Source organism: Haplochromis burtoni, unplaced genomic scaffold (assembly GCF_018398535.1).
Source record: "Haplochromis burtoni strain Fernald_Lab_line unplaced genomic scaffold, NCSU_Asbu1 Contig_54, whole genome shotgun sequence".
Classification (NCBI taxonomy): domain Eukaryota; kingdom Metazoa; phylum Chordata; class Actinopteri; order Cichliformes; family Cichlidae; genus Haplochromis; species Haplochromis burtoni.
Genome location: NW_024582415.1, coordinates 352,153 through 373,293, shown reverse-complemented (window position 1 = coordinate 373,293; position 21,141 = coordinate 352,153). Strand labels below are relative to the sequence as shown.

Sequence of the window (21,141 nt, the reverse complement as noted above, 5' to 3'; positions counted from 1 at the left end):
TGTGCGTCAGCAAAACAAAAGACTGGATTAAGATGAAAAGACTGTTATCGGTTTGGATTCCTTTCTCTACCCCTTTCACTGACCACTGCCAATAGCAAACACTTTGCCAAGTCTTTGTTTCATGATACAAGACTTATGACTTCCTTATAACGCCTGGATTTTTCCAAACTGATCCCAGCAGTTTTGCAGCCCCCTGCCTCCTGCCTGCAGCTGGATGGATAACTTTCCACAAGAGGGTTTTAAAAATGCGGTAATTCCTTCAAATATGAGTGAAGTTTAAATAGCCTAGGAGTGGAAAAGGGTTCCTCAGGTAAAGCCTCAAGTCATGCACCCCAACAAACTCACTAACACTTAATAACAAGCTAATGGTGGTTTCTGCTGACTGTGTGGTGGCAGATCGTGAAAAACTGACCTTATCTACTGCTGATGTTTTCAGGACTTCAACCTGAAGCTTTTCATAATCATTCATATCCAAACTTTAGCTTTTCTGCTAAAGTTTGGATAGCCAGCAGACTTGGGCTATAACCACAAGTACTGCAGGACGTGCTTGTTGATTCTAGTAATCTGTGAGGTTTGCTACATTCAAAGGATTTATTGGGCTTTTGCATAGCAAGTAATCTAAAATCCACTATATCCACCTTGTAATAAAAAGGTTGCTGGGCATGCAGGTTCTTTTTAATTTGCTCCAGCTCCCTTAGAAACCATTTGTATGAAAAGATTTAAAAGTGATTAAACTAATACATATTTTAAATACAAAAAGCAGAAATTTCAAATATGAAAACATAAATGTATTCATTAACATTTACTTTTAGAGTTTTTCATTAAATATAATATTGTCCCTGAAACAGTAACTACTGCAGAAAAGGTTCAACTGTGCCGACTCAAGCAACATATGATACGTGACTGCATCAGATGTTAGACATTTAAAAGTGAGTTGCAGCGTTTTTTCAGTTCATTGCGGTTTGTGGCCCTTTGTTTATGCACAGCTCTCACAGGTCTTACTGTGGCAGTTTGAGGTCTGGACTTTAGCCAAACCATTGCAACCTTCATTCTTTGATTTTCAGACATTCTGTTGTACAGTTGCTGCTGTGCTTGGGCTCATTGTGCCGTTTCATGACTCAGTTTGTGCCAAGCTTTAGCTGTTACACGGATGACCTCACATTTGACTTCAGAGTATGCAGGTATACAGAGAAGTTCATGGTTGACTCAGTGCCTGCCAGGTGCCCAGGTCCTGTGGATGCACAATAAGGCCAAATCATCACCCCTCCACCACTGTGCTCGACAGTTGGTACGAGTTGATTGTGCTAATATTATGTTTGGTTGTCTCCCAACATGGCTCTGTGCATGTTTGCAGTACAGCCAAACATCTTCACTTTGCTCTTACCTGTCCAAAGGACATTGTTGCACAAGTCTTTGCAAACCTAAGTCTTCCTGCCATCATTCTTTCCAGAAAGCAGGCTTTCTCCTGCGCATCTTTTCAAACAAACCATTCTTGTTCGGTCTTTTTCTAATTGTACTGTCTTGACAATTTTCCTCTTGTTAAAGCTTCTCACCTGGCCATATAACCCATCTCAGACTATTGGGCTTCTCATTCCTGATGTCTTACCTGAATGCTGCAGACCATCAAACTAATACATCTCTGCTTATAAAGGTGTGCACAGTTAGGTATTAAAGTGCATTTGATTAGGGGCACCTGGCTGCTCCTATGGAAGCATTAACAGTAATACAGTAATATGTAAAAAGTTTCACATATGATTATAAAGTCTTTAAATGTGTAGTTTGAGTTAAATAACCACAAAATACTGCAATAGTAGAATTTGTTATTAGTTGGTACATCCTTTTTTTTTTTTTAACAATAATTGCCGTATTAAAGTTGTCATTATTTCCAGAGTTTCTTACTGTTAAATATTTGCCTGCGCTTTATTCTGACAAACATTTTGCATTTTTTTAAAAACTCTTGTTTCCTCTGTTTATGCAGTGTACAAACTCACCCAACCGTTGTAATATAACAAACTCTATTAATATTAAAAATAAATAATGCAATGTACTGTCTGTTGACAGTCAAGTGAAAGTAAATGCTTCTTTCACTGAGAAGAGTCCTTGTATGTGTACTTGAACGTTAAAGCTGATTCTAAATACCAATATACCCGTCAGTCTCTGTATATACTACAACTACAATATGGCAACTAAGGACACCTTTATGGGTTCTCATTTAAAATTATGCCTTGAGTTATTTAAAGCATGACTCGCAGATACTCAGTTAAACCAAGGTGATGTGCACGCCCTCCTGACAATACCACTGTTTACCTCAACATCCTCCACTGCAGCAAATATGAGACTAAAAACTATTTTGGCATTCAAAACTGCCATTCTGCAAAATTTACACAAAAACTTACCTCACGTAATTTTTTTGTTTATCTTCTCAGGAAAAAGAAAGCAAAGCCGGCCGGGCTTTGAGATAAACAGCTGACTTCTCTCAGGCCGCAGCGAAGCCAAGACATGCTAAAAGTTCAACAAATGACACGTGAGGAATGTGGGATTTTCTGGTCATACATTAGATAAGGTAAAAAATATTAAATACTGCAAGAGTATAAAAAAAAGAAGTTAATAATGCCTGATCATATAAAAATAAAAAAAGGCATAAAAATCAACGCGTCTCCATTATATAAAATGATTTATTAAACATGTTTAAAATGTGAATGACTTAAAACTTCTCACATTCAGGAATAAAAGACAAATTTAAAACAACACATTTACAAAAACACTGTACAATATACACATAAAAACCACTTAAAACCTTAAAAAAACAAAACCAAGGATAAAGTTCTGGTGCTGGTGACATTTTACACGCCTGACACATGTGACCAGCAGCTGATCTGTCGCCCTGGGAGAGCTTCAGTTTCTCATGAAAGGAGAGTGATGAGCGCATCCAGAAACTTGCTCCTGTCTTCAGTCTTCAGTTCAATTACTGCAGAAAGAAAAACACAGATAAGAAAGAAAAACATGCCAACAGGACAAATCATCCAGCAGCGGTCTGACATCCCGGGAGGAGTTTTTTTGCTTGCGATTTTTAAAATGATGGTGAACTGGATAAATATTTTAGATGGGAATGAGCAGAATATTCTAAAATATTCTTTCACACATGAGACATGACAGATTAAACTAGAAATCCTGAGTAACAGCATCACAACTGAAAGTTTGGGTGAGAATGGCAAGACAAACAGACTGCACATTAAACAAAGACTAGGCTGCCACCTAGTGGCCACATTGCAGACATGCAAGAGCAAATTCACTGACTGTCTGCACAGCAGCAAAAAAACCAAACAAACAACACTTTACTGTTTCTTACTTGAAGTGTCGAAGTGGTCGTGAAGAGTCCTGGAGCTCGTGCTCTCTGCAGCTTTCTCAAATGCACGACCAAAGAAACTAAAAGGGCAAACACAAACGCAGAGGAGGAAATGAGGCAATATTGTTGTATACTGGTAGAAAAATGTGAAAAGGAAATAAATTAGAGCCACTAGTTGTTATTTGAGTCCCACTGTGTCATGCTCTGAACTGGAAAATATTCACGCCTTTATTTAATTGTGTCTGAAATATTATAATTCAGCATTTGCTCGTCTTAACAGAACCTGGAACGTCTGCAGGTTGTTCAGAATGCTGCTGCAAGGCTTCTAACTTATAACTCTTCTCACATATCACATACACAGGCTCACCATTAACCTCAGAGACCACTTGAAGACTCTGGTTTTGACTTTTAGAGCATTGCATGGACAAAAATCAGCTCACATTGGTAAACTTTTATATCCGTACATCTCCAGCAGGCTCTGAGTTGTTGAGATTAGGTCCTGCTGAGATTTGTGGACTCTGATCTCTTTCAAAAAGCAGCTAAGCAAGTTAACCAGAGATGCAGGTTGAGAAGGAGAGAAATCATAAACTGAGAAACTTACTTCTTCTTGTCGGACGTCTCAGACTCTGGTGGGATTCCCACAACAATGACAGTTCCCTTCTCCACATCCTTGGGGGCAGCCATGACGAGCGGGAGCAGTTTGCAGCGTTTATTTCTCGTCTAATTGGCCAAGACACCGTGAGTGAAAGAGCAGAGAGACTTGAATAACTATGATTTCAGTGAACCTCCGTCTACATTGTGAATCAGTCCCGATAGCGTTCAGACACTCACCGAATGGACAAAAGCCTTCAGGAGGTACTTGCAGAGCAGCGTTAGTGCCATGGGCTTGGAGAACAGCTTCACGTCAGGTGTTCCCTACAAAGAGAGGATGTGACTAGGATATATGGCTAAATAAAATTGAAAGCATGCACATCTCAGGCATCCAAACACTCGCACCTCCATGAGGTAGCAGTAGAGGAAGGGTCCCTGCGACAGGATGAGGTTGGTGCAGATGCAGCTGGCGACCGTTTGCTGGATGGCAATCAGCTTCTTCTTCGCTAGCTCAATACCCGAATGCAGACGATCAATGTTGCTCCTGCACAGAGAAAACAAAAGAAAAAAAAAAAGACGACATTTTTAAAGGAAATGTGAGCAAATTAAGTCTTTGAAGAGTGAACTTCGTTTCCTTTGCACACCTAGAAAGGGCATCGAGAGCCTTGATGAAGTTGTCAGTCTCGCTGTCATCTTTCTCAGCACTCTCCAGCAAGGCAGCAGTTGCGTGCACCATGTCGCTGGCCAGGAAGCGGTTCTTAAAGCCAAAGTGAACACCAAACGTCTGGATGCGGATGTCCTTCATACTGATGAAGAGGAGAAATGGGAGTAGAACAGGGAAAAGCAGACTGGATGAGCAGTCAGTGTTTGCCATTCAAATACATACCCGTATTTATTGGAGGACTCCTCAATGACGTCCCTCAGGTTTTCTTTGATTGACATATCCATGGAGTTAAATTTCTGACGCACTTGTTTCAGCGGCAGTCTGTAACACAAATTTTATTTCAAACAAATTCCGGCTCAACAAAAAGAGGAAGTTTGTTAACACACAAAGCATGGATTAGAAAGCACTTTACCCCATGTCTGCTAAAAACTCCTGGAGTTTCTTTTGGCCATTTAAGGTCCAGAGCTTGAAGCTGCAGGAAGTGTAGCAGGAATTATAAATGCTCTCATACAGAGACCAGTGCTGGTAAAGGGTAAGACGAAGACTGAAAAGACAGTTAAGGCTCTGACTTTCAGTAATTTTTAGCAATTGTGTGGCAGAAATCAGGTGGAACATAAAGATCTGTAAAGGCAACAAGGCAGATGAGTTAAGGATACTCGTATTCAAAGGAGATCCTCATACAGTCGATGGAGAGCGAGTTCTCCTCATCCTCGTTTCGGTGGTTATGTCGGGAAACGTGTCGCTGCATAGTGGCGATGTCGGTTACATACTTCATACTAAAAAAGAAAAAAAGAAGCGAGGCAGACAAAAAATAACTCAGCAAAAATATAAAAGAAAAAAAAGAGATCAGCAGTGATTTTAAAGAACAGTTTACACAAAGTTTCATTGTATTTATATTTCAGACAGAACCCAAAGTGCAATGACTGGTAAATCTTTGAAATATTATATTTGAACAGTAAGGGTTAAAGGTGAAGTGGAAACCTGTGGTCTGAACCGTCACAATTTAAACCTCTTTTTGGATGCAGGTCACCAGCACAGTTCAGCATGAGGGGTGCAACACTGCTCATGATATAGCCAAGTGACATATCTGTGATATCCATTATTCCCGAACAACACATCCTTCAGCTGAGGCATCATCGTCCCCGTTTCAGTAAGTCAGTGCTCAAGCACATTCTGCACGAGCATGGCTCCATCGCTAAAGAGTCCATGTGCTGAACTTGTCTGCTTTCAGTCCAATAATATCTCCAGGAGGGCCAATTTGTTAAGCAACTGATTTCTTTTTTTATATATCAAGTAAGACAAGGAAAGCAATTTTCATGAGAATCTGCTGATGTTTTTTTTTTTTAAACTTTAATATATTAAACTCAAACTGAGTCACGACACTCAAAGTGCACAGCATTGGGTCAAAATTTGGCACCTTATTTCGAGCCCTCATAACATCACAGGTGCAGAACTATGTGGGGAAAAAAAAAATTAAAAAAAAAAAAAAAATTTTTAAAAAATTAAAAAAATTTTTTTTATGTCCACAAAAAAGCACAGAAGGAATCTCGTACAGAGACAAAATATGGATAAAAAGGAGATCTTCTCCAGGGATGTCAAACTCATTTTACATCACAGGCCACAAACAGCTTACTTTGATTTTAAATGGACCTCACCAGCTAAAATTCCCCTTTGTGTCAGTGTAAAGAAATGTAACTCCACATTCAATCATTGCAATATCTCAGTGTAAGAAAATTTGTGCAATTTCAACAGTATGGCTCAGCTTTTTCTACACCCCTGATATAAAAGCCACCTGTCTCACATGGTGACACGATCCTTGTTTAGCCTTTTTGAAGTTTTGTCAGCTTGACAGACAAGTTGGTGCAGTTTTGTCTTTGGGATTATGTTATATCCCACAACACCTAAACAGCCTAAAATTGGTTCTGGACAAAAACGACATTTTGGCTTCAGATTTTTATAACTGGAGTGGATGGTGTAAAGGAGCTTAAAAGTCAGTTTTACCCAGAAAAAAATGAGTTATGAGTGAGCTGGAAAAGAAAAGCCCCAAGAAGCATCAACCTTATGTAATTTGCAAGCCAGTAAGTCTCAAAATTTCCATAGTACAAGATGAAAACTTTGCATGCTTTCATTAAAATAAAATAAAAAAATACTCTCAGATTTTGATTGATTTAAGGTTTTAAATGGTTTGACAGCAACTGCTTTCAGCTTTTATTTACATTTTTCAGTGTCCTGAGCTTTTGGGAAATTGGTTTATAATTGTTTTGATAATAGTTTTGTAAAACTGAGGGCATCCTTACTTTGTGATTTTATCATGAACCCACTGGTCTGTCAGCCCGATGATGGCCCACCTGCAAAGAATAAGCAGTGCACATCTAACAGACCGTATAAACTGTATTTCAAGATTGTTTGCCATGAAAGATCTCCTCAGAAAGCTCACCACAGCATATCCTTGGTATCTTTAGTCAAAACCCACGCAAGCTCAAAAAACATCATCGCAGCCTGACAGGAAAACAAATTAAAATTCAGGAGTTCATTCAGAAATTCAGGTAACATTAATGTTCTTATATTACTTATGTGAGGTTGTCAAAACTCACCGAGGTGCCGTGATATTCATACTGCTCATAGTCAAACAGGATTTCCCTCCTGTGAAATTAATGAAAGGTAAGCATGCATTCAACTGTTGTGCTGTGCACAGAAAGAACCAAACAACTAAGTAAAAACACTTCACCTTCGAGCCTCCCACTCCCTCTTGGCTCGCTGCCTTTCAATTCTCCTTTCGACAGCCCCCTGCAAACACAGGACCACAGCCCCAATGTAATAGCCTTTACAGTTCACGCTACCAGTTCATCCCTGCAGGCAGCACCGACTCAGTTTAATACGTACCTCATCAAATCTTCTGCGTTTCCCAGACGGCTCTGAGCCTTCATCGCTCTCATTTCCAGAGTCTTCTCCTTCCTCATCTTCATCTCGAAAGATATCGTCATACGACGGCACGCTGAGGTCGTCATCCTGTTTGATGAGCAGCTTAATCTGTTGAGCAGAAGACAGAGTTAATGTAACGCTCACTTCCACAAACAAGTGGGAGTATTGTTAATCTTGAACTTCAGGTGCAAATGGATCATTGTTTACAGTGAAATGCATAAAGATAATGAACTATTTGATGTTTTGTACCAGATTGCAAATACAGTACAGCACAATAACACAAGAGTACTTCTATCTGTAGTTTTGATGGGCAAAAAGGAGACTTTATCTACATATTTAAAGGCCCCTATGCTAACTTTGCCCGCTGGACATTATCAGTCACAGAAATTAAGAAAAATCTTATACCTAACTAGTTAGGCACTTCACCGGCATGCTGGGGAGAATGTGGAGCAAAGATGGTCGATTCATGTATTTTGGACTTATTTTAACAAGAAGTATTTCTAAAGTTTTGGACTTTGATGCTTGTAAAGGTTTTACAATTTTTTATCTTGCCTATTCCCCTGTGGACTAAGCAATGGTGACAAACACCTGAAGAGCCTGGCTCTACAGGCAAACTAGTGGTTAATATTGTTAAAGACACACATACCAGTGGACAGATTATACACAGTGCCAAATAGAATTGGAGGAAATGTGTGTGTTGTTATTTGGCTCTTGAGACAAACTGATGAGACTGATGATGTGAGAAGATGTTTTTTTAAATTCACATATACAGAACAGTTTTTTTCCCCCTTCTGCTTTAAAATAATGCATCAACTTGGCCCTTCTTTTTTCTTACACTCCAAACGTCTCCACTATCATGCTCCCTATCATGGTCATCGTGGTTCGAAACCTCATTTTTACGTCCCCTTTAGCTGTAGGGTCGAGCATTGCATCCGCATCCTCATCAAACTTCTGCCACTGAGCTGAGTCTTACAGGCCTGACTCCATCTGATCCTTCTCTTCTCAGACTTCATGCCTTGAGTGAATCCCTGTGCTACTCTGAGGCTCTGTGGGGTAGACCCTAGCCTGTGAACCTATGTGAACTTATTAGTGGGGATATAGCCCGAATGAGCAAACCATTGCACATCACCTGGGTATCATTGTAGACATTGACCACATCTACAGGCCGGTGAGTGTCACAGATGAAGAAGATGGAGTCATCATCTGGCTGCAGCATCTCAAGGAGGTCAACATTTGCTCCGCAGTTGATGAGAACAAAGTATCGAAACTGCAGCACAAAAATCAGTCAACACAATATATAAGGTTCAGTGTTTACTGTCATATATTCATGTGCAGGCTCAGAGTAGTGTACTACAAAGCTTTCCACTTCAGGTTCTCAAGCAGAAACGCATAAAAAAGCAAAGGTTTCCATGGTGATCTCAAAAAGCTAAAAGCACCTTCATACTGGCTTGAAATAACGTGTTAACGTCAATCTCGCTTTACAGCACAGCCTTCTGGTCTTATTTAAGTATACCTGCTCTTTGTGTTCAAGGAAGGCAGTGCCAAGGTCCTGCCAGCCTGTAACTGGCACAAGTGTATACTGGATCTGGTCACAGTGAAACAAGGCCTAGTGAAGACACAAACAGTCAGTGTTTACATCAGCTTATAATTACTCTGAACACAGTAAAAGTCAAAAAAGCTCCATAAACCGCAACAGCACTTACTGAAACCTACTGTCAGTACTTTTAAATATTCCCAGTTAATGCATGAACAGATGGTAACCTCCCCATTATGACAGTACGGTTGGGTGTCCGAAAGTCCATAATAACTGGAAGTATTTAATCAGCATGCTCTCTGTTTACCCTCTACAATGACCTTAGTTTAAGAGCGCAAATGTTCGTCATCATGCACAAAAGCCACTAGAACAAGAGAGGCAAAACAACAGTGGAAAAACAGTCAAAAACTGTGCACGCAAAGGCTACAGGAGCTGCCGCTTGCTAACATTTTATTGTCTTACCTGCAGTATTTTACAGGCGCAGAGAGCGTCAATGTCTGGTGCCACCAGGAGCACGACTCTCTGTAAGTAGCACGAGAAGGTTTATAATGTAAGCGATTTCAGTTTGCGATTTCAGATGTTAAGTTTCCTAGCTGCTAGGCAATGTTGGCTAATGTTAGAGTTAGCCTTACCTGGTTGGCGACAACTTCATAAAAATCTTTTCTTATGTCTGCGATGAACATTTTCAGAGAAGTCAGTCGATTAAAACTATTAAAATAAGACGAGCCTAATCGAATCACCCTGGGGTGGCATAAACTGCGGGTTATTTTGGCTTGCTGTCAGGCTCGGAGCTTTGACAATACATACACAGCGATGCCGCTCTGTTCCCTGTTGGAAATGTGGCGCCAAATCTACACGTCACTCCCGACCAATCAGATAGAAGAAAATCAGCAACGTCAACGCTGGAAGTCCCGCCTACCAGGTTGAGGAAACAAAGCAGTACTGGAACTAAAGAGAGCTGAAATAAAGTTATAGCTTTATTTATATCGATTTTGAAATATTTATTAATTTATTTAAATGTCATAACGATGTTTTTATAATATGTGTAAACTCCTTTAGACTTTATTAAGAACGCAATATTATTTTAACATTAGTGTTTACATTTATATTACCTGAATGGTGAATTTATAATAATATAAACAATTATAGATGGTAACCTCTCTCTACCTCTATATTTTGGAGAAAGATCTAATCAGTTTTCTGTGTGTCAGAATGATTATTTTGTTTATTCCCTGACTGCAAAGACATAGGAAAACAATTTAATAAAAAACACAAAAACCTCACAGAGTTAACTATGATTTCTGTACCATACTGTTTTAAGTCTAACTGTAAAAATGCTAAAACAATGACTTGTGCACACACTTCACACATTCACAAAATTGTAGTTTTCCACTGTGTGGTTACAATAACAGAAATTGTGTGAATTTATATGAGAGGTTCACTTAACCAAGTATAAATGTATTCATGTAAACCTGGAGCGCAGTAGTGACACACACTTTACAAGTATGTACAAGATGTTTTCATTGGCATAGCTATAAAAGTGGCATTAATCACACATTTTTAGACTTTAATGATAAAAGCTGTTATAGACTGAAATTTTAAAAAGTACTTGATTTAGATTAAAACATATTGGAAAGGATTTTGCCCAACCCCTTTCCACTTGAATAGTATATAAATGTATCTCATGAGCTTGTCTGGCAAAAGGCCTTGAAAGAAAACTTCTCCTGCAAACTCACAAAACAAGTTGAACTGAATTCTATTATTTAAAAAAAAAGGTGCGTTCAATTGTTTATTTGTGTCACCACCTGAATCTGATTTACACACCCTAACGTCTGCTAAACTATCCACCCACCAACTGTCCATTACCCTGCGAAGTCATTACTTGAAATACATTAAAATAATTTCCAGCAGAACTACATGCTTCAGTTTGATTATAATAGGTGAAAAACTACAAAAAGAGAGGTGGCACAGGTTACAGTTTTGATTAGAGGTTTAAAAATCTGAATTATTACCACACACAATATGTAAATACATACAATGTCCGGGAGATTACCTCCCAATACATCATCTACAAATACTGGTGCGCCATAATTTGATATGCACATGCGTTTTAACCTCATTTATTAATCATCCATCATCACATACAAACTCAAAACCAGGACTGCTGACTCCAAAGAAAACATGGAAAGGACAAGAGATCATTCAGTGTCATGGGGAGATTCATTAAAAGCATCACAACACAAACAGCACATAAGCAGAATGAGCTGTACGATCATGGCATGAACAAAGCAAACAGGAAAGTCTCGGCAGAATCCCCCAACATCACTCTGAATGCCCTGAAATTACATAAATTAATAGAATGGATGGAGGCAAAAAAATATGTGTGAAACATGCATGATTTTATGAAAAAGCAGCAGCCTAATGACCTTTTTTTTTTTGCCTTAAAGAGACAGTTCACCCCAAAAATCGAACTTACAGATTTTTCCTTGTTTATTCATCAAGACAATTCTAGTACGAGTTGGTCAGATTGGGAGAAATCAGCTGTAGAAATGTTTTTGCCTTTAGGGTGCTTGAATCCTGTTGCTTAGAGTTCCTCAAAATACATTTTAAAATTCCGATTTTTCTCTTTTACTATGGACATTTAGCTCCATTTTATTTAAGATTATAGACAGCACTACAGGCCGGAGGAAAAATTTGTATGTCCGACTTCAGGGTGAGTCATACCTTCAAAGTTTACCCACAACTTTGCTCCCATTTTCATCCTAACCACTTCTAAAGTTACAAATATTAAAAATTCAAGTAAACTCCTGCATTCCCCAAAAAGTAAACAAGTACCCCCAAAACATCTGTCAAAGAAATTCAGATACGATTTCTCTCCTCTTGTCTCATTTTTAAAAAAAAATTTGACATTATCCACACACGTCTTCACTTTTGACTCCACCAACAATTAATCCACTAAGTAAAAAGAAATGACACGTTTCTTTCTGAGGTTAAAAAAAATGCAGCATGCCATATTCACTGTGTAGTTTGTTTACAAGTGAATACACTGGAAACAATCAAACAAACAAAACGTAGATTCAGGAAGGAAAAAAAAAAAGGTTACATGACAGAGAGCATACACCATAACATGCAGCATACACTTCATTCATGAACTGAGAGGAACATAGTAAACAAAGGCACAAAAATTATCCGCTTTCTTTATGCCAAGTTTGGTCTGTAACCACTGAGATCCAGCTGCTTTTATGCTTGGGTTAACCGTGCAAAACTTTTGCCGGTTCAACACACAAACAGAAAAAAATATACATTAAATAAATAAAAACTCAAAATACGCCCAAACCACAAATTGTAGCGTTAAATGTCTCAAATTACGATCGATGAGTTTACATGCTGGAGAGAAAAACCTGGCCAGCAGGAGCACTGGGAGGGTAGCACCATCGCCTGGAGAGGTTAAAACAGTACCTACAGTACCCCATCTACAGTAAGCCTGAGAAGACTCGTTTAACTCGCTTTACAGTTACGGTGACTTGGAATAACGTGATTGGCTGAGCTGTCCTGTTACACCAGAGATGACTTTATCATTTAAAGCAAAGCAGGCACTGGAAAAACTGAGAAGCGTAAAGCAGCACTGCTACATCAGGATGTTAATATCATGGAGGACTTTTTACAGAGAAGTTTTTTTTTTTTTTTAAAAATCAATAAATGGAAACATTGAACATATATTATAGGAAGACAAAGTTTTAAAGCATTCGATAAAGTAAAAATAAATAAGCGTGATCAATGTGTTTACGTGAACTTGGCTTTAAATGCAAGAGGAGTGCTTAGTTGTTTGCACTCCTGAAAGTTCATTTAACAGAATCACTTGGAGGTGTTATATACTTTTAATCACTAAACCCAATATATGCTCAAAAGCAAAACAAATACTGTTTTCCTCTGTGCCACAGAGCTTCACTGCTGTCCAAAAACTACTGGAATGTTATATGTGTATTCATCCGCAGCTGAAAATAGTCCCTATTAATTGCACTTTTGTTTTAACAACAGTGCTCAGCAATTTAAGAAGGTTTTACCTATAAAGTATTGACTTTTTTTTTCAAAGTTTTACATCATCAAAGCATCAAAACACCACAGAAAAGATGGGAAAGTCAAAGTAATATTTAACTCGTTGTTAGCTATGATTTAATCGTGGGACCAGCCAACATCAAGCCAGGCTGTTTAAACTGAAAGGCTGTTGCTGCCACTGCACTTTATGGCAGCATAAAGTTAATTTCACATTCTTAATTTGCAGGTATAACAAAGACAATCCTGTGTCTTTACCCAATTCCTTATCAAAAACAACAAAATGTTTACCACAAAGTATCTTAGTGTTGTGATATGCTATAACAGGCATCATGACAGATGCAGTTTTACCCAGTAACCCCAAGAGAGACATGGTCTGGTGGTCAGTAGCATCTAAGCTCAAAAGTTCCATTACACTGGATCATTTAATCACATCTTACTGTCTGTGTCATCATGTCATAACATGTTTCTCTGAGGTTTTACTAGGTGTGTTTGTGCTATTTTGATCTGTGAACAGAAAGGACAGTCAAGGACTTTGACCCCTAACAAGCTGATGTTTGCTCCCAGTGTTTGTTTAAGCCTGAGCCAGCTCTAAAACCACAAAGACTGAAACAGATGGTGAAAAATCCTCAGGCATTGAGTTTCGATTCTTCTCACCAGAGGAGGCGTCTATGCACAGAAATGAACCTCAGAGTGCGGTTAGCTTCCCTTTAAGCCTCAATCCTGCGTCTTTACAAAGTTGCAAGTTTACAAAACAATCACAAAGTGATTCTCACATGAGAAACTCTTTCACAGCAGCTGAGCCAGAGACTGATGAGTGGTGGACTGTTTGTACAGTGGCTGTGTAGATAACCTGCTCAGCTGTTGTGAGTAAAGTATGTGATCTATAGGCACAATACACAGAGTGTGCAGAGCTGGGCTGGAGAACAGCATCATGATAATGAGATACCCCATCTGTACCCAGCAAACATTTCAATACTGAATAACTGTCACAGCGGAATTTTCAGACGTCAAGTCACAGTTGGAAAAATACATGAGGTTACCGGACATCATTGTTAGACTTTCTGGTAAGAGAAAGCTTGTGTTCAAGATTTTTTTTCCCCACTATCTCCTTATTGATGAGAATAAAACAAAAAAGTGTCTCGAGAGGAGGAATCAGGAGAAAAAATAATCATGTCGTGTGACCTCTTTCTTTTCCTGAGCGTTCCTGAGTCTATGACACTGACATCAAGGACAGGGAGGAGATAATTGTAAAAGTTCAATGCATAAACTTCACTGTGCCACAAATGAAATACAGTTTAGATGCAGAAAACTGTAAAAATATAAAGTGTTTTTGCAGTAACCCGATTTGTTATTCCTCACTTTACAAGAGGCTGTCTGACCTTGCCTCTATTCTGCGTTGAGACAACACTGACATACGTCTGTCTACGGTTTAGTTTTTGTGGTCGTACTGCGACCTCTTTTGACCTGTTTGCTGGGTAATTACGGGACTAGAAAGACACCTGCTAATGTGCTAGTGTAGCTCTCAAGGGTTTCAGAAACAATGTAGGAGAAAATTTGAATCGGTAATTGATGCAAATTCATTCCAGAAAAGAAACTGTGTATCATGTCTCCCTCTACAAAAAGAAAACCCAGAGAATACATAGACAATGATTAATGATCAACTTAAATACCGATATGCTGCCCAGCCCTAAAGAGTGAAAAAACAGTATTACATGGATTACTGTGCAACTCAGTTTAAATGACACCAGCAAAGAGGAAAATGCAGTTACAGCTTTTCTACATGGGCAGGATGTAGGTGGAGTTGGCCAGCTTGCGCTCCTGTGCGGCAGGAACAGTCTCTCTGTGACGCAGAGGTCTGTGGCAGTCTGGGTCCCGAAGGGGAGGGTAGTGCTGCCTGTAGCACAGCCAGGCGAAGGCGAGACCCAGCAGAGACCCCACCAGCACATCTGCATAAAGGAGACACATAACAACACGGATAAGAACTTTTGCTAAATTAGTCCCTTATTTACATTATGCAGTATTATACACTATATATGGACATAACTAACACAAGCACCTGGGTTCATCATGCAAATGTGATAAGTTACCCAAACCTACCTGGCCCTGTGTGAAAAAGTCATTGCCCGTAAACCTAAGCTGCCACCCTTCACAGCAAGAACTGCAATCAAACATGTATGATAACTGACAATGAGTCTTTCACATTGCTGTGGAGGTGATGTGCCCCACTCTTCTATGGAGAATTGTAATTAAGTCATATTGAAGGGTTTTCAATGATGAGGAGCCTGTTTAAGGTCATGCGACAGATGTGAATCAGTTTTAATCCAGATTCTGAGTAGGTCATTCCAAAACCTTCCCTTTTTCACATTTTCTGATAGAGAGCAGAATTCATGCTTCCATCAGTTGCAACAAGTTGTGAAGGTCCTGACGCAGCCCCAGACCATCACACTACCACCACCATGTTTAACTGTTGTTATGACGTTCTTTTTACTAAATGCTCTGTTAGTTTTATTCAAGATTTAATGGGACTCAAAAATGTCAAAATCACGACTGTCACAGAATATTTTCACATAAATCTTGGGGATCATCAAGAAGTGTTTTTGGCAAATGTGAGATGAGACTTTGTGTCCTTTTTGGTCAGCGTTGGTTTTCTCCTTGCCAGAGACATCCTTAGATGTTTGTCTGGGTTCTTTTGTGACCTTTTTCAATGAGTCATTGATGCAATCTTGGAGTAATTTTGGTAGGCTGGCCACTCCTGGGAAGGTTCACCACTGTTCACCAAGTTAATTCATAACTTAACAAGGGGCTAATTACGTTTTCGCATACAGACAGCTAAGTCTGGATAACCTTCATAAATAAAAGCGTTTGATAGAGATTTGTCTTTAAAATAGTACCCAAAATTTGTCAGCTAAAAAAGCCAATTACTTATTTTGCAGTGTTCAGACCAAGCAAATTTAACAGACCTTGCCAGTGGTGTTTGTAGTCGCAGGTTCTGGAGAGGGCGATCACAGCTGCAATGAGTAAAGGAGTGAGGAAGGCACACAGCCGCCACGCTCGGCCTTGGCCCGCTGCTGTGAAGCAGCGCAGCTTTCCTGCAATGTAGAGCGCTGTGAAGCCCAAACCTGCAAAGGCAACTGCAACGAAAGAGAAAGAACGGAAGGGATGAAATAGAGCCAGAGGAAGTTTTATGCCACAAAATGGGAAATCAGAGCTGAAATTATAGCACTGCACTGAAGCCCCACCAGTTAATGATGTGGTCTGCACTACTCTGCTATTAAGAGGCTGAAAAATCTCATACAGTTCCTTTTCTTGAAAGGGCAGAGAGACTTCAGCTGCGGAAGTCTACCTCACCGAGATGTGTAGTTGCATTTCTGATTTTTTTTTATGTTCATAGATTTAAGGCAGTACTATAACTCAGGCATGAGTCTAACAATGAAATAAGAGCCTAAAGGCTATTACACACTTGGATACATGTGCATTGAGATATACGCCCCCCTGCCTCACTCTGTGCCTCCATTTACTTTTCTTGTTGCCTGCTGATGAAAATGTACCAGCTCTGCAGCCATAATTGACCATAACAGCCTCTTACAGGAAGAATGCCCGCTGGGAAAGCTCTTTCTGCCTTCCATGATGACATCTGGGTCACCACTGCATCGCAGCTCCAGATTCATCTGACCGTCTGGGAAACAGCGGTAGAAGAAGTCTGGTCGTGGCCTGAGGATGTGACACAGAATGAACATGGAGGACAAATGTGGAGCTTCTGGTTAAAGTTGAATGTGCTATGTAATGTAACATGCTTACCTGCCAACTACAAGTTTGATGACATTGGTGAAAACTCCGTTCAGCACTAGAGTCAGAGTCACAGCTGGATGACAGGGGGAAACAGAACTGAATCATGAAAAAGACAAATCAACTCAAAAAGCCAGCCCACACATTTAAATGCGACAAACCAAAAAGCTCTTTTGCACGAGTTTCCTACCCAGTGAGGCTTCCTTCAGATCACCACGCTCCAACTTATTCAGGAAGGTGAAAGCCAGGATTACAATCAGCGGGGTGCAAACCGCCACACTCTGTAACAGATCAACAAAAGAGGAGATCATAACAATAATAATTGTAAATCCTCTCCATCTGAGACTGGACACACACACACAAAACTCTCCACAGATTCAATATTAAAAAGTCTAACGTTACAGCAGTGAAAAGCACATTTACAGCCTCTATGGAAAGTTTACCCCTTTAACAACACCTGCTGTATGGTGGGTGATTTACTTATAACTCATAAATATGCTTACTGGTAGAATTTAAAAACATGGGGCTGTTTTTGGGTAATTAAACTAGATTTCTGCATAGTTTTATTTATTTTTTGCTGCTAGGACCTTTTAGACCATTTTCAAAATCATATTATTGGACATATCAAATACCCCATTGTGCAGTACAGCTTTCGTCCTATGCTGATGTTTTAGGACTCCTAAAACTTTCAGGATAATAGACCAGCCGTTTTTAAGGAAATCAAGACTGGTTAAACTGGATAAACTTATTTCTTCTCCACACTCCACGCCTCTAAAATTTTTGAGCCAGTTTATCAAACGTCTCAAAACTCCCCTCTGGAGTCACAGGGGGACTTTACGATTTTGTCCACGTGTTGGACTTTTTTAAAGTGATTTCCCCTGTGAGAACTCAGTCACACTCAGTAAATATTAACTCTACGTCATCAGAACAAACAACAACTGTAAACAAAAGATTTTCATGATCATATAGCTACGTTCTTGATGTGCATCAAAACATATCCAAACTAAAAAGACAAGATGTTCATTTAATATGTAAATTAACCATCATGCGGTTTAATTTTAAAGCTAATAAAAATCCAGAGAGTTATGATATATTATGAATATTTTTTCTCACAGAAATATGAACTTATGGGAGTTAAGGTCCTAAAAAGAAACTTTACAATGATCCTACAAAACAGCAGAAAGTTAACGTGTTCTAATAAAGTACAAAAATGACCAGAGGGATTTTATTTATTCCAGTTTATCAAACAGCTATACTCACAAACATAAGAGAGGTGGGTACATGGTCCCTCTCCACGCGGTGGAATTTATACAGCCACATCTCCTCTGCCTGGATCTCACGGTAGAAAGGAGGAAGCTGCTCCGTCACACTGAGCAAAGCACAAATGGTGTTAAGGTGGTGTTTGCCCACAATAAAACAAAATGCTTGCATTCAGATGTTGTGCTTGTCCCAGGGATAACTTACAGGAACACCACCAACAGCGCCAGCCGGATGGAAATTTCCGACAGGAAACCACGCAGCAGCCTCCTCTTCATTTTGTTTCTCGGAGTGGACGTCAGTCAACAGCAAACATCTTCACTCCACCATCTTTTAACTTAACTGGGACTAAAGACAATGGAGAGCTGAGATTTAGTTTTACTTTAATTTAGATGTTGAAAGAAAAACAATGAAACCTAAATAGATGAGAAGATTATTGATTTTTTTTTTTTAAATAGTTTCAGTGATTTATGCAAAATACTTTAGTTACAAGTATGTGCATTACAAACAGCTGAAGTTATTCTGCTTTATTCTGTTGATGTGGTACAGTTATTTCCTGGGCACCTCCTGGTGATACTGGTTAATGTTTTGGGCTGTAAGTCTAGTTTTAACCTTAACATCTACAGCCAATCACCTGCCTCCATCTCCCCTTATCCTTACTATCCTCCTCTATCACACCAAATTTCCTTGACTACACCCATGAAAATTCCTTTGAAGTATTTCTCTTTTCCTCCTGCATGGCAGCTACATCTTCAACATCCTTTGTCCAGTATGTTCACTATTCCTCCTCTGCAAATGCCCAAATCATCTCGGTCTAACCCCTAACTTTATCTCCAAACACTCAACCTGAGTTGCCCCTCTGATGTACTCATTTCTAATCCATTCCATCACTCCCAATAAAAATCTTAACTCTACCACCTCCAGTTCAACCACCCGTCGTTTGAAATTAAGTTAAAAGATAACCCCGTTTACCAAAATGAGGGCATGAAACGTCACACGAAAGGTAACAATTCCAAGTTTCTCAAAATAATCACCATTAAAGCAAAGCTACTTACATTATTTATACATCCTATATACAGAAAAACAGCAAATATAAACGCTGTACTACAGTAAATATATGGAGCCCACTAAGTCCTGTAAGGTGATATTTTTTTTTATCTTATTACTTGTTTGATTAAGATAATCACTTGCTCGAAGAGATAAATAACTTGTTTGCACAAGATAAAAACCGTTGTGTAACTTGTGTCCACAATAAAATGCTCTCAAAAGCCAAATAACTTGATTTGCACAAGGTTAAAAACAACTCTATCTTAAGGGACTCCATAAAAATGGGGTGTATGTAAAATGATCTTGACACTTAACATCTGGTGTTGGTCTAAAGGAGGAGAAAATAATCTTGTAATTAATAAATACATGAGTGCACCATTCATTTGAAATCACAGGCAAAACGATGCCAAATGCGCCTGTTTGAGCTTATTATTTTAAAAGAAATGCAAAAAATAAAATAAAATTGATGACTCCCCCTCTTTACACATCGTATGTTCGCACAGATAAATACAGGTAAAGATAAAAAGGCAGTTTACATCAGTATTTACACTGACCACGTCTAAAATCTGGCATAAAGGCCAACATGCTGCAACTGTGCCCTCCACTTCCAGATGCTCTATATATTAAAGAGGTTCCATTTGACCGGATATAACATAAACGCATTGAATTATGATCAGTGCCGTCGGTACAGAGGAAAATGATTATTTAAGTGATCGGTACAAAGTATACGTTAGCAGACTAAGCTAAGCTGAGCTAGCAACATCTGTCACCATAGACATCTGGCCGAATTTCCGCGTTGTCAAGCAAATTGACAAAAATTAATACTACTAACCTTAAACCGGAAGCTGTTCTTTACCTCTTTATCCTCATAGTTTACTCTTCTTGTAACATAAAGCAGGCCCCTAACTCTTCTGTGTCTACCGAAGGTGTAAGTCGCGCATTCTTAGATTTGAGAGAAACAGGGATGTCACGGAGGAGGAGGAGAAGGAGCGCTGCGTGAAGCTAACGAACACCGCACGCGCGTCTGGTGTGAGCTGTCAAAATAAAAGCCTTAAAAATTAAAGTGTTAAGTTAAATGCGGCTCAAAGTCCCGTCGTACTCCAGATAGATAGATAGATAGATAGATAGATAGATAGATAGATAGATAGATAGATAGATAGATAGATTGATTTTAAAAAAGCGAGTTGTAGTGAAGAATTGCGATTGTGTAGTTCACTGTGTACATTTTTTAAAAAGTATATTAAAAAGATGGCCAGCAATTATAAAACTGAGGTATGGTGACAGTTTATTACTTTTTCCCTGTGTGTTATTTAGTAACATGTGATTTTTAATCAAGGTATAAAAGTGTTAATTCAGTAATTTTCGATGGACAATTCTTTTCTGCTGTTTTGATTTTTTTTTTTTTTCGTTTACTTTTTTTCGGATGGGGGGTTGTAATGTACTCATGATATAAATGCTTCACGGTGATCCACGTTCGTTCCAAAGGAGAAAAACATTTTCTTGATGTTTTGTAAACCGGAAGTTGTCGTAGATCAGTTTTTCCTGCTTGACACGTGGGATGCAAGAAGCCACGTCACATTACGAATGGCCACCTAGAGGTTACAGAAGATGTCTGCATGATTTATTGCCTAAATGTTTGTTTCTTTACTGCTGCGTCTTCGTAAAATATTTCACTTTTTGCATAAGTTTAGCTCCACTTATTAAATACTCATCCATTCAAAGCTTCCCAGTTTATATTTCTAGGATTTTTATGTGTTTTGCCTGTTAATATGTTTTTACCGCACATTGAGGTAGGAGAAATAGCATTTCACTCATTGTATGGTTGTCCCGGACCAGTTACCAAGAAGGTAAAGTTCATTAAAATACACACTTAAAAATAATTGCCCCGATAATTCTCCAGAGCAAGATTAATATAAGTAAATAAAACTAAACAGAAAC

At 39.0% G+C, this 21,141-nt stretch overlaps 2 protein-coding genes across 2 annotated transcripts; both read right to left on the bottom strand.

Moving 5' to 3' along the window:
- Window positions 1-2,641: 2,641 nt before the first annotated feature.
- cdc45 (CDC45 cell division cycle 45 homolog (S. cerevisiae)) lies at window positions 2,642-9,979 on the bottom strand. The gene is made up of 18 exons (XM_005924379.2): window positions 9,690-9,979; window positions 9,520-9,579; window positions 9,037-9,129; window positions 8,653-8,790; window positions 7,485-7,631; window positions 7,330-7,388; window positions 7,196-7,244; window positions 7,039-7,100; window positions 6,899-6,949; window positions 5,258-5,377; window positions 5,014-5,145; window positions 4,824-4,922; window positions 4,582-4,743; window positions 4,343-4,481; window positions 4,178-4,261; window positions 3,948-4,066; window positions 3,350-3,426; window positions 2,642-2,968 (listed from the first exon to the last, which is right to left on the bottom strand). Exons 1-18 carry the CDS (start codon window positions 9,738-9,740, stop codon window positions 2,904-2,906), a joined length of 1,707 nt encoding a protein of 568 aa, XP_005924441.1. The 5' UTR covers window positions 9,741-9,979; the 3' UTR covers window positions 2,642-2,903.
- A 2,165-nt stretch (window positions 9,980-12,144) lies between these two features.
- plpp5 (phospholipid phosphatase 5) lies at window positions 12,145-19,030 on the bottom strand (the record flags this gene model as incomplete). The annotated part of the gene is given in 7 exon segments (XM_005924376.3): window positions 12,145-15,059; window positions 16,074-16,244; window positions 16,700-16,824; window positions 16,912-16,975; window positions 17,090-17,180; window positions 18,160-18,268; window positions 18,364-19,030. Coding segments are annotated over 7 exon segments (801 nt in total). The 3' UTR covers window positions 12,145-14,889.
- Window positions 19,031-21,141: the final 2,111 nt, after the last annotated feature.

Excerpts from the sequence above, each read along its gene's own strand:
- cdc45 (XM_005924379.2), bottom strand. The coding sequence starts at position 9,740 with ATGTTCATCGCAGACATAAGAAAAGATTTTTATGAAGTTGTCGCCAAC. Across the intron at positions 5,378-6,898 it reads GTTCATGATAAAATCACAAA|TATGAAGTATGTAACCGACA; the intron begins GTAAGGATGCCC and ends TTTCTTTTTTAG. Across the intron at positions 2,969-3,349 it reads CGACCACTTCGACACTTCAA|TAATTGAACTGAAGACTGAA; the intron begins GTAAGAAACAGT and ends TTCTTTCTGCAG.